General features: G+C 39.4%; 1 protein-coding gene across 1 annotated transcript; it reads right to left on the bottom strand.

The window, feature by feature from the left end:
- Nucleotides 1–7,808: 7,808 nt before the first annotated feature.
- Nucleotides 7,809–13,382, bottom strand: LOC130996071 (two-component response regulator ORR21-like). The gene is given in 7 exon segments (XM_057921585.1): nt 7,809–8,256; nt 8,702–9,364; nt 9,366–9,827; nt 10,576–10,652; nt 10,810–11,211; nt 11,284–11,436; nt 12,717–13,382. Coding segments are annotated over 6 exon segments (1,899 nt in total). The 5' UTR covers nt 12,859–13,382; the 3' UTR covers nt 7,809–8,256.
- Nucleotides 13,383–14,549: the final 1,167 nt, after the last annotated feature.

Here is a 14,549-nt window from a genome sequence, read left to right as displayed (position 1 = left end):
ATTTTAATTTATCTTATTATAAATAATTTATTTATAAATGACAAAAATTAACCCTTACAAAAATGTAGGTCCTACTATTTTAACCAATTTACATATTCGTAGAGTCGAGGCTAGTGTAGTAGCTCCCGATTACGAGCTTAAAAAACAGATAGCAGACATGATGGGAGAGTTGTAAGAGCTCAAGATGAAGAAGCCCGCCACCTACAAGCCAAGAGTAGAATCCCGAGATTTGTGGAATCTCCAGTGGATAGACGATCGCACTTATAACTGAAGAGCATAAGTCAATGTTGCATAAGGATGGTTGGTAGCATCAGAATCAAGGGCAAGGATTTAGGTAGAATTATCAATTCTGTTGACCTCAGCAGCCAAAGGGATATCAGAAACTAACAAGCTGAAATAGAAATTTTATTAAAAAGAAACAAAAAAAGACCTAAACCCATGAGAGCACAAGCGCAACTGAGGGTCGGGCCTCATTAAAACCTCATTAAGGAAAAAAACCTTAACGAGAAAAAAGAGTGCACGTCTAAAAGACAGACGAACAGAAAAAAAGAAAAAGAAATGATACTGGCGGTGAGCGGGGAAAGAGCCACCTCAGAGGCTCCGGCCGAACCATTGCCTCTAGGAGGCTCGGCTCACACAAACTAGAAACCAACAAAGGAAAAATGAAAAAGAACCCAGAGAAGGAACACCAACTAACAGCCCAACGAGAGAGACTGGAGTCGGGACCAGCACAGCAAGGACCACGTGCAGGACGGACTAGCGTAGAAAGCAGCCCCCTGCAACAACAAAGAGCGAGTCAGGAGAAAAACACAGGAAAACACATAAAAGCACAAACAAGCATAACCACACACTCAAAGACAACCAAAGGTGAGGAAAAACCCCTACAAGCATAACCAAAAGTCAGTTCTCAAACAACAGTCACAAAGGCTGAGGCGGGACACAGGTGAAACTACATTCCAACAACAATACCTTCCAATCCAAGTCTCACAGGAAAAGTACTGGCCCCGGGAGGTGTGCAAAGCTAAGGATTTGAGATGCAACAACAAGCTGATACAACTCAAACCGCTCAGACCCAATTCTCCGTTATGGGTGAGTTTCTTAATGCGTAAGCCTTTACAATCAGTCTCGAACCAAACTAAGCAAAACTACTTAGCAAAGTATAACTTCAACAGATAGGTCAACTTCACGGGATGAACACTTTCAGAGGAAATCCAAAATATTCCCGCATGATTTCCCATGCTCATGATGAACAAACGAAACACCAGAGGTGCAGAGACCCAGGGCCATCAAATTTCAGCACTCAACCAATCCATACACACCAGAGAAAGATATTAGATAATGCAATGAAAACACTCCCCATAACATCTACTGAACAAATTGCGTCAAGAAATTGCTCACCAAGGTGTTGCACCCAACACATTAGACTAATAACACTACCCAAACAGCAAATACCAAGCAAGACCAGGACAACAACCCAAGCCAAGCGCAACACCCGAATCAACCAGTGACCCGACCTTAGCAAGAGTAAATCATCCGACAACCAACAATCAATCAAGCAATGGGGACCAATCGCCCCTACCCAACAACCAGGCAAGCAAAAATAAAAAACACACAGAGTAAAAAGTAAAAGGAAAGAGAACATTCCCTGAAAAAATGAGCTCCCCACCAAAGTAGAGACGCCTAAGATACAATCCGGACATAGGAAAGGCCACGCTTGTCATCCCGAACTAGCTGTAGGATATCAGGAATGCTAAAAGGCTAGAAACCCTCCTCAGACACCGAGGAAGCAAGGAAATCAGCGACCCGGTTCCCCTCACGAAAAATATGGAAGATCGTAATGTGTAAACCAACAATGTCCTGAATAATCTTCCTCCACCTGCTGAAGAATCTCCAAGGGACCGTAGTAGAACGAGACCAAAAAAGTTCCACAAGATAGGTGCAATCCATCTTAATCCAAATGTAATCTCATCCTTGAGACACAACCTGCTCCAAAGCAATGATAAGAGTGAAAAGCTCAGCCTCAAAAGCCCAACCTCGGCCACCAGAGAAATGAAAGTACCCAATCACAGAGCCAGAGTCTCGAATGATGCCTCCAACATGAATACAGAGAGGGAGGAGAGCTATGAACCGAACTGTCAATTGATCTTACGCCAAGGATGCGGAGGGAGAAGCCAATACACATAAACATAAGAGGTAGGCCGACGGGGGTTGCCCGGAACCCCAAGACCATGAAGAACAAGTAGCTCCTCCACCGAGTTCGCCATCTCCCCAAGGCTAAAACGGGAGGCTTCCAGCATAAACACCTTGATTCGCACCGTCAAGGCCACCACAAAGATAGGAGCATTATCAAACACAACTTTATTCTGGCGATGCCAGATACTCCAGATAGTAGTCATAATCCCGATTCGCCAAAGGTTTGTCACCTGCCGACTGGCTTGAACCTGCATGGCCCAAATGATAAAACTCCCCACATCCAGGTTCAAAGCACCATCAAACCAGAACCAGGCAAAAATAGAGCTCCAGGCCTACCTAGCCACCGAGCAATCCCAAAAAAAGTGATCAATGTCCTCCCCATCCGGGTCCCGAAAAACTTTGGCGACGGAGAAGGCTAGCCGTCGGGAGACGACCCAAAATAACACGCCAAGTGATAATAGACCTGCGAACCAGGATGAATGGAGCCCAGATCCATTTTTCCCAATCCACAGTCGGAAAACTAGGGCGCAAATGATCCAAAGTAAGAGATGAAGTAACCTCACCAAAATGAGAGCGAGTCCAGGCACGCCAATCCTCAACACCGAAAATGGGTACCGAGATGATGTCAAAGGCAATGTCAGGGAAGGCCACCAAGAAATCCAAGGTGAAGTGCCAAGAGCCCTCATAAAAGTAATCAGAAATCGGCTGCTGAAGATGCCGAAGAGCAGTACTGGGAATCTCAATCCTGTCAATGAGTCCGAGATCATAGCAGAAATGGACTGTCTAGTTCCCAACCAAATAGAATAAGAAAACCAGGGAGACCGGGGCTGAAGACAGGAATCAAGGTAGCGCTGACGAAAAAGACGAAAGCCCATTGAATCCTCAGAGATAACCTGCCAACCCAGATGAAGAAGAAACCCCTGATTGATACGAGCAAAAGACACATTCAGACCCCCTTGAGTCTTGGGGGCACAAACTTTATTCCAGGACCCCGAGGAATGAGGTTTAGACGTAGTGCAACCCGTCCAAATGAAGGATCGACAGGCCCTATCCAAATTATATAAGAGTTTAGCAGGCCACTTGTAGATCAACATACTGTGCACCGCTGCGCTGTGAATGGCAGAAGAGACAAGGCAAATCTGACCTGCCATAGACAACTGCATCCCTTGCCACTTAGGGAAATTAGCAATGATACGGTCCCGAATGCAGACCATACGAGCAGCCGAAACCCTCCCCACAAATATAAGGACACCAAGGTAGATAAAGAGGAGGGAGCCCATCAAAAAATCGAGAGCCCTCTTGAGACGCCGACGCATCTGAGTCGGGACACCTCTACCAAAGTAAACCGTGGACTTAGCCTTATTGCAGGCCTGCCCAGAAACAGCAGCATAAATCTGAAGGATCGAGTCAATCATAACATAACTTTTTTATTTGTTTTGTTGTAGTGCAAAATTTTCTATTAACATTAGTTAGGGTGGTAAGTTTGTTACGAAACCCAATGATAGATTGTTGTATTGTGGAGGATGCTTCAATCTTAGAATGCCATTAGATGCTGATTGATTCAGCTATTTCGATTTAGTCCATGAAATTAAAAGTAATGGAATATATATAGTTGGGGATAAGAAAATGATAGCTATGTTGGATATGCTACATGGTAAGATGGGGGTGTTAGCTATTTATGTGAAAGGAGGGGTTAACATTAATAGATCAACTGACAGAGGGTGATGTATTGGGTGGGCGATGAGGGTGGGGTAGTTGATCATGAGAGGGTGGGCAAAATGAGAGTGGGACAGTGGATAATGAGGCTGGGGAGAGGGGTTGGGCAGTGGATAATGAGGCTAAGGTAGTGCAAGATGAGGGTAGGGCAGTTGAAGATGAGAGTGAACGTAGTGAGGATAATGACTGGAATCCTGATAGTGTGGGAGTGGATTCCGATGTTAGTCTAGATGATTCAGACTACATTTTAGATGGCGAATTCATTAAATCAAGGGTGAATCTTAAAAAATTTGAAAACTTGTTTGATTTAGTTGATGCAACTGAAGTGATAGAAGACTTTGACATTGGAGTAGAGCATGTGTCTGAGTATGAGTATTCTGAGGATGATGCGAGGATAATATTTGTCTTGCTGTGAGTAATATATTAGAAATGAGAAAGGATGCTAGTAGTCAATGTGTTGTTTGCCCTACATTAAGGGATAGGTTTGAGGTGTATTTACTGGCTGATAAGTTTTTAGTTGGTTTAAGGGAAAGGTCTTGTACTTGTAGAGTGTGGGACCTCTCTGGAATCCCATGTTCTCATGTGTTATCTGTCATTCACTACATGGACCTATAACCAGTTTACTATGTCAATGAGTATTGTACTATTTCAAGATATCTATTGGCATATGAGCAAGGTCTACAGCCTATAAGAGGGCAACACATGTGGCCTGAGGTAACAGGAGAACTAGTGAAACCTCCAAGTTTCACTAAAAGGGCTAGTAGATCGAAGAATAAGAGAGTAAGAGTTCCAGAGGAGAGGGATGACAAAAGGCTTAGCAAGCATAGAGTTTCTATGTATTGTGGTAGATGCCACCAAGAGGGACACAACACAAGGAATTGTCAGAACACTACAATGTCATTTGTGAAAGAAAATGTATCGCTTCTATTTAGTAACTTTTTAATTCTTCAAAATGACTCACTAATGGAGTTCATTATCTTATACAGAGAGGTAGAGGAAGGCCAAAGAAAGTGAAGGACACCACATTCTCTCAAAAGAATGCAGCAAGAATGCTACAAACAACCAAGAACTCCAACCACTAAGAAGTGGCATATACACTGCTAGAGGGGGCACCTATAAGAAATTCATGTATCCTAGGATAGGTGGTGGTATATCAAGAAACACTTCAACTTCAACTGTGACAACAACAGATGCAATGCCAGATGTGGAAAATACACAAGAGAGTACCAACATTCAGATGTTGGCTGAAATTTCAAAAATTGAATGTATGGTTTTTTGTTGAAACAAAACAATTTAAGTTTGTGTTAGTTTGAATGTTTTTTTATGAACTACAGATGTTGGGTTTTCCCAGATATGGGTATGAATGAAATATTTGGAGGATAAATTATTTCATCAGCTTATGTTTTCTCATTACTTAGTTTATTTCCACATGTACTGCAATATACAAGAGTTTAAGGCTATGCTTGTTCATGATCACATTAATACATCCAACAACACATCAATAGATAACACACAAACTTGTTCATGACTCAAAATAGATTAAAAAAAAAAAACCAGATTAGTACAACTTTCAACATTCATGATAAGTACCAAAATAGTTTGGCCATATCCTACAACAATCACTAAATACCTAATACTCTACTTCAACAATGAAGCCTACACAACCAACAACAAAATGGAAATGATGAACATCTTATTCTTCTACTGCACTTTCTTCATCATTTATTCCATTGTAACATTCGATTTCTTAAGCTCTTTAACTGATTTAGTGGCAAAAGCAAGTTGTTCATTCAACTCAGCAGCTTCCATCATCAAAGCTTCAAGTTGTTTCTTCATTTCGTTGATGTCAAGAAGCTCTCTTGCCTTGTCCCTCTCTACCTTCAATTTGTTAAAGCATACTTTGTAGTAGTAAGGACTCAGCTTCGGATCTACTCATTGCCAAGACCACAATCATCCCACTGACAATCAAGCCCAAGTATATAGTCAGAAAATCAAACCACAATTCAAATTAACAAAACATCAAATTTTGGCTTACCTGACGAACTCGACAGCAATAGAACTTACGTAGAGAATTCTTCTCAGTGTGAGAAGTCTTGTACTTCACAGGAAGATCATTGTCGCATCTTAATTCCCCATCAAACTTATTACACTTCGTGGGTTTGTGATGAATCTTTTGGGACGTGTACGAACCACTCGATGAGTTCGCCATTAGAGAAATCTCACTATGATTCAAAATTTGTTGGTGTGAGAAGACGAAGAATAGAGCAAGATAGAATTTCGATGATGTCAAGAATAGAAACCCTAAATCGAATTTCAATGAAACGACATCGTTTTCCACTTATTTAAATTAAACTTGAAGTAAAACAACGACGTTTAGAATATTGAAAGTTATTTACACGTAGACATTTTCAGCTACCAAGTCAACTTCAATTTTGCCGAAAATTTACATAGAGTGCAAAAATTGCTTAATAGCTTAATTGGGGTATACTATGCTGAAATTTTGTAATTGATGCAAAACGCAAAAATGAAAATAGTTGAGATATTTAACAGCATTAACCCCTAGATATAAATAGTAAAAGTTAATCATTTGTTTATTTTGATGCATTGAAACTTTAAAATATCCCAAAGCTTTTGATTATTTTTATCATTTAAGCTAGTTTTTTTTTTTTAATTCTTATCTCATTGAAAAGATGAGATTAGAGAAATTTTATTCTTAACGATAAAAATATTCAATCATGTATTTTATCAATCATGCAAAAATAAACGATTCCTACAGGTAATATTTACATATTAGAAACCCATAGAAAATAATAAATGAAAATAGAAAATACTCCCTCCGTCCCATGAAGCGTGACCCATTTCTTTTCGGCACGAGAATTAAGAAATTGGTATTTTGTGTGTTAAGTGTGGTAGGTGAAAAAGTGAAAAGGTGAATAAAGGATAAATTTTTTGCTATTTTTAGAAACAGGTCAAGCTTCATGGGACAACCCAAAAAGAAAAGTGGGTCACGCTTCGCGGGACGGAGGGAGTAATAAATGAAAAGGCCCATATTCCAATATTGAGAGGATCAGGTCAGGTGTGGGGTAGTTGCTTGTCTAGACTTTCCAAACTTGACCTATGGAAAATTATTTTGTTCTCTTCTGATGGATAATAAGAAAATGAATTTTGTATCTCACGTGGATAAATTATACCGTAATCTTTTTGCATGAAAACCAAGTGGACTCAACTATATTTAGTTATACTTTCAATATCTGGAAAGAAAGAAAAAAATGTCGGCAAGATTATTATTTCCTCCGTCAACAATTAATATTTCTTTTTTATCATTTTAATATCTCCACAAAAAATATTCTTCTTATATTTTTAAACATTACACCACAATATATTTTTCTATAATGAGACCCAAACTTCAGTCCTCCACCACATATTTTTAAACACTACCCCCATAACATCTTTAATGTGGAATCTAAACTTCACTTACAATATAATTTATTAATGTGAAACCCAAACTCCACTCTTTCACCGCACATTTTTAAATACTATTCTATAATAACACCGTTAATGTGAGACTCAAACTCCACTCATAATACACTTATTTAACTTTTCTTAGAAAAGTGGAAAACATAGATCGTGAACGGACCTATAGTTTGAACCGTAAACCAACCCAGTCCCGACCGGTCTCGGTTACAGACGAGTACTTCTTGCACTTTATTCTTTCCAATATTTGGCCAACAGAGGTGGCGACCATAAAGCCACACGCATGTTTCCATACCATAAAGCATAAATAACACCTTCCTTCCACATCTCAGCCAAACTAGGATTACATCCTCAAGCAAGAAATATCATCATCCTGTTTTTTCTTTTTCTTTTAGGAGATTATGTAATTTTAAAAGAAAATCTGATACACTAACTATAAGATCCAACCTTAAGAAAATTGATAGGCTCCTTCAACACATGATATACGGAAGCTTGAAAAGCCTAGAGCTAAACTATACATGTGCTCCCAAATAAGTAATGAATAAATCACAAATTCTAAGACAAATACCCAGCAACTACACATTTCACAGCCGGATGCTACAAGATTAATATATAAATATTACAAGCTAAAGAGATTTTTGATTTATTGCCTAAATTCTAGGTGGGAAGGCTATTAAACTTACTTGTGCATCCAACATGTGCCATCTTTCACTTTACAAATCCCACCGGTTTCAGTCAGCATTCTCCCCACTCCCAACAATTGGTAACCGAGATTGGTTCAAATGTTGAAATAGAATCCACCAATACAGCACTGCTCACTTTCATCAAGAAACCTGATATCTTCAGTCTGACATGTCTTGGCGGCCCTGTTACCTTTCCAAGTGATATCAGCTAGTCAGTCTACTATATATGAACTAACAAATCGGCATAGATAAACAAATGCACATCAAAATCAAATATAATACCAAATAAATTTTTGAAATCTGATTGGCCAAGTCCAAGCAACGGATTAAAGGACTATAGTCTTCATGGACCAAACTAGATAGTTTAATGCTGTTAGGCAGTTATTAAGGGAAAAGGAGGTGATCTGCTTCGGGGTGGGGGTGTGGGGAGTATAAGTTACTAAGTGAACCAAGCTTTAAATTGTGCTCGAGTAGCACACGACGCAGCCCATGAGTCTGACACTTTTTAGTTGCTGTAACAATGATAAGAAAGAGAAACTTCAACAATTTCACAAGATAATCAAATGTTTTATAGATCTAGACAGACGATTCAATACATATTGTGATGAACGACTGAACGTGAACACAAATTTTACCTAGTCAGAGAAAACACTCATCAGATCATTTTGGGAAAAGTGCTGCTTTACTGGAATCCCTAATTTTACATTTTCCATCAGATCCATATTTGGCTCCTGCTTCACTTTGTTACTACCCTTCTCAACATAAGATCTCACTTGACTTAGGTTGCACATTCGCAATTCTTGTTCATTGACAGCAAAGCGGCTAGGTATGGACGTCCCTTTACCTATGTATACAGGATTCCCTGTTGATCCTTGCACCAAATTCAGTTTACCATTATAAGAACCTTGCACAAAGGCCATGTTAGGGGGCTGCACGTCAGCATTGATCGTAGAGGGTGAGTTCCGAACTCTTTGACAAGAACTTTCTTGTATATTTCTTGAGCAAGATGATGTAGATGAAACAGAAGCTGCTGCTCCAAACTCAGAAGGTGCACTCACTGCTTTACATTCCACTTCCAAGACTTGCCCAATACCTGACGAATTATTTGATTGAGGCAAGGGATTAATGTAATCCACCGCGGGATTTCTAAAGCTGCAATTTTGATTGACAGAAGCAGGACTATTTCCTGCTTGATGATTTGGTGAAGACTGAGATGGAACTACTAAGCAAGAAGGTTGCACATTGATTGAACGACTTGGTTCTGGCATCATCGCTTGCTTCTGCTGCTTGCTGTATAAAGCTTAACAAACTGTTTGTTTCTGCTACAGTACCAAGATTGCAGGCTGGTACCATGTCACCAAGGTTCTTCGACGACCAGGCTGCAAATTCTGGGTGTACATCGCCATTGGACCTAAGAGGTTGAGAACTTTGTTTGGAAATGTTGGGTAAACATTTTATCAAAGGTTGAGCATAAGCAACCCGCTCCACAGAAACACATTTAGGCCCTTGAAGAGATGCATGTAGCAGAGTTCTCTGATCCATCCCTGGCAAGATTAAGTTTCCAGTGGGTCGAGAAAGCTCAGCATGTAGAGCTGCTAATGTTTGCGGAGGAAGTTGGCCAGAAGCTGCCAATGCTTGAAAGTCAATCCTTCCAAGCGAAGCTAGTTTAAGATTCTGCTCCACTGGCCCACAATAAGAAGACGCAAGGCCAACCTGTTGATGAGCTACGCCACTCAATCTCTTTAAGTACAGTCTGAATTTCTGCAGATTGACATATAATAACCAGAAATGAGATGATCACAATGAAATCGTGCAGAGTTGTGGACATGAAGCTGTCACACAAAAAAAAAAAAAAAAAAAAAGATCTTATGTGAAAAGATGAGATCAATCATATAACAATGGAAAATTTAGCAACAGCCATCGACATCAGAAAAAAAATGTGTGAGATATCATAATGTGCTGATACAGATTTTTTATTAGCAACATAAAATTTGTAACAAATATTTGTTTTAAATGGTGAATGCACCTGGTCCAATGAGAGATTGATTTACGAGTCAAGGACAGTAAGAAACACACTACGTTCTTTTGCACATCCTACTACTCAGTGCTCACTTTAGGAGATAGTATAGCATCCTTCAGGATAGCTGATGGATGACATACCTTTGAATAAATTATATGTAAATTTGCAATTGAGAATCATCATTGTGAAAGTAATACCAGCTGCATTACATGGTTATATAAGAAAACAATGCATTTCAAATTTCTTAGTACATCTGAACAGTATATGGTGAATATATTATATTAATTTTACAATAGTATCCAAATAAATATTCTAAAATTCTTTAGCTTTGATATTAGTCACTGATGTAGTCAAACTCAGAGATGAGATCCAACCAACTTCACACTTTAAGTATTACCATCCTCCTCTATTTCCACATTCTTTAACTGAACAAAAAAATAGAAGACAGAAATAAGTAAACAAAGACTAGATGGGAAGAAGTAATTAGACCTGTAAATGACTAGCCACATTCTCCCTTGTCAACCCTGGAACATTCATCAATTCAAGAATTCTCTTGGGTACAGCCTCTGAAAAGGATCAAAAGATGCTAACCGATGTCAACAATTATATAGACAAATTCATAAGACAAAACACTTCAGAGAAAATACTGATCTCTAAATGTAATTAATGCTCCAGTAAGTTTAAGTTCTCAAGAATATAAGAAGGCAAAGTGCAAGTCCATACTATCAATCCCAAGCTGATTTACAGCAGTAACGAATTGCTGATGGAGCTCTACTGACCAGACTACACGAGCCTTCTTTGACATGGTAGGGTCATCATTTTCCATTTCATCGTCTTCATCTTTAGAGTCTCTCCTTTTCTTTAGTGTTTTGAGAACCTCATCAGCCCCTGCCCCTTCATTCAAAGAAGAAGCATATTCAGTATCATCGATCGCTCGTTTTAGACGATCATGGTCTTCCATGCTACACGAATGATCATGTTCTTTCATTTCATTCTGTTTTTTCCTAACAACATGCTGCCAAATATTCTTTAATTCTTCATCCCTGATAGGCTTAATTAAGTAATCACAAGCTCCGTGTCTTACTCCACGCATGACCAGATTAGTTCTTCCATCGGCTGACATCACTGCACAACAGAATTTAATGTTAAGTAATGATAACCAATTTTGAAACTTTAGCCACAGGAAGAATTACTCACTTATAACAGGAAGGCCCATTTCCAGTCCAACTAGCTCAAGAAGTTTGAAGCCATCCATATCAGGCATGTGAACATCACTCAGTACTATATCAAAAGAGCCTTTCCTTTCCCGCAATAAGTTCAAAGCAACTGTAGCTTGCGAACAACTGGTAACTGCAAGGATATCAACACTTTGAAATAAATTTAAGTGTGAGGCCATTACAACTGAATCCAAAGCGAATCCAAATCAGATAGCAATGATAACTTTGCAGAAAGTTCATATTTATTAAATGGATAAAGAATTACTCCCTCTGTCCCAGCAAACTTGATCAATATTCTTTTTTGGGCCGTTCCAACTAAGTTGATCAATTTCCTTATATGGAATAAATATAAGCAAAGAAACATCTAATCACTTATTCACTTTATTATCGAACACACTTAAAACACTAATTTCTTAAATCTCGTGCCAAAAAGAAGTTGATCAACTTAGCCGGGACGGAGGGAGAATATAAAATTGAGTGGCTAGATCATCTTGGTCATCTATATATCGTGTCGTCAGTTCTCCAAAATTATTGTTTAGGACAATTAACTATTGAACAATAGCCTCGGACTAGTGGAGAGCAGGCAATAAGAATTCTTCTACGAGTTGAAAGAAATTTCAGAGTTAAAACTGGGCCACGTGTTGTCTATCCTGATAGCTGTTTCTTTCTTTAAATTGAAAAGGGGGAAACAGAAAAAAGGAATTCAATAAATGTTAGGATGTTAGCTAATAATGAGCACATTTAATAGGGTCGCTTCTTAGCACAAAGTTTTCAGGTTTTACTACATAAAACATATGGATCATAGAACAGAATTTGAACCAATGGTAGGTTGATAGGTAAAGTGTATGTGCATGTGGGTGCGTGTGTTTCTTCTCTAGCTCAAATAAAGGTTGGTGCTAGTGTACAGCACTGTCCTGGCCAGGGCCCCCAATCAGTGCTCTAGTTGAGGTCGATACAGAAATTTAATGTTTATGAGATGGAAGGGAACGAATTTCAAATGTGTGTGGAAGGAGGCGACACTTCTCCATGTCGTTTATTTGCAGGCTCAAAGATAGTCTGAATGCATAATTATTCACTTCAAAGATAAAAAGGAGTGAGTAAACCGAAGTGAGCATAAACAGACAAAATCATGTACTTGAAATCGGAATAAGCATAAAAATTCATTGATCTTGGCAATATATAATGACATTAAGAATGTTTGTTCGTTTACCAACCTAGCCTGCTCTCAATTAATTAGACACCATACAGAATCAATTGAATGTTTTAACATTCCTGTCAATAATCTGGAACAAGATAGTATATAATTCGCTAGTAACCAACGTAGTCCTTGCACTAGAAACGCACAAAATTACCAGACCCGTGAAAAGGAATAGCAGCAGAGCTCAGCACTCAAAATCACAAAAAACCACTAACCATTATACATGCACTTCCGAAGCATTTGCTCCACAACACGCAGGCAGATGACGTCATCATCCACCACTAAAACCCTCAGCCCCACTGGGAACTGCTGCGACGCCGCAGCGACCTCCAATTTTCCACCGCTCGCGCACGCCATTATCGCCCCTGCCAAAACCCTAACCTCACAATATGTTCACGCACAGCCGTACCTGCTAAAAACCACTCCGCCAAGGCAGGCGGAGTTCCGCAGTGGTTAGTATTAGCTCGCTTGTACGAGTGAGTGTAGTGCCGCCGCGCTGCTGAGGCGCACGGGGGAGATCTGGAGGAGAAGTAGAGGCGTAAACAATGAACGGCAGAAAGAGAGGCAATGATTGAGGGAAGAGTGAAAGGGGATGGGTTTGGAGGGGAAACTGTAGAGAGAGAGAGAGAGATTATTGGTGGATTTGAGTAGGAAAGATTTAAATATGAAAAAGGATAACGCGGAAGACAGTGAAGGAAACTGCATTAAAGCTGTTCGTATTTGCTACCAATTCTATACAATCTTTGTACGTATCTGTGTCTGCCGTCATTCATCATTATTGCAATGCAACCCATAATCATAATCATAATTATATGAAATTTAAGACTTTGATGCATATAAATATGGAAAAAGAATGTTTGCTGACAGACGAGCTAAAATAAGAAAACCAATTTGAATGAATTAAAATGATCACCTAACTTGATGTTTTTAAGTAAACTGTATTTTAGGATTAGTTATCAAATAATCTATCGATCTTTACTATTTTTTTTGGACTATAAACAAACCAAACCACTAACAAACTATTCGGAGCTCGATTCAAAAAAAGTTTGATAAATAAATAAATCAAATTTGACTTTGACAGTATTCAGCTCGTTAGCTAGTGAGCACGTCCGTTAAGTGATTTAACTTAAAAAATACAAATTATTAGTAGGTACTCCCTCCGTCCCATTATTCATGACACGTATTCCATTTTGGGTTGTCCCAACCTATATGACATGTTTCTATTTTGAGAAATAATAAGGGGTCACTTAAAGCTTAATTAATTCCCTAATTATCTCCTTAAGATCATTTTCTCCCTAATTATTTCATCTCTTCCTCCATTCTCAGTTTCTCACAGACGCACTCAACCAAATCCTGTGTCTTCTCTCTTTGGATTCAATCGGTGAAAAAAATATCATCGTCACCCCCACATTTCTCTCTCTCCGTCGAAGAGCGTCGCCGCCGGCTTCGCTCTCCCCTCTCTCGCACCTCGCCCCATGCCTCTCTGTACAAGAACAGAGCCCTAGATCGCCAAACTTTTCCACTCGATTCCCGGTGACGACAATCAACCTCCGCTGTGCCCTAGCCCCTACCTCCCTCTCTCTCACTCCCTCATTCGGCGCGGTCACTACTCCCTCCTCCACCACGCCTCCTCCGTCGTCGACAAAATCTTCAGCCCCACCGCCAGGAGAGGCAGCAACGGCGCGGTCCGCCTCCACCCTCGCCGTAGCCCTTTTCCGCCTCCGCTCTAGTTTTTGGATTTTCGATTTTTGTTTTTGGGATGTGTAGATCTCTCTGTTATAAAGGTAGATCTTGTCTTCAATAAATGAGTTTTGATTTCTGTTTCCATTTTTATTTTGATTGTTGACAGTTGTTGTTGATTTTTTGTGTTGATAATTGTTTTGATTTCTCGAAAAATTTCTACCCATCCATTCTTCAATAAACAAGGCAGTATAAATGGTAATGAACATCATTTTGTCTAGAAAATTTTTGTTCATTAATTATGCAAGAGGATAGAAAATTTTGTTTCAATTTTGTTTAATTAACTGGGCAGATCTTGTCTTGAATGG

Source organism: Salvia miltiorrhiza, chromosome 7 (assembly GCF_028751815.1).
Source record: "Salvia miltiorrhiza cultivar Shanhuang (shh) chromosome 7, IMPLAD_Smil_shh, whole genome shotgun sequence".
NCBI classification, from domain to species: Eukaryota; Viridiplantae; Streptophyta; class Magnoliopsida; order Lamiales; family Lamiaceae; genus Salvia; species Salvia miltiorrhiza.
The sequence above is the reverse complement of the archived record's forward strand: the minus strand, read 5'-3'. Positions and strand labels throughout refer to the sequence as shown.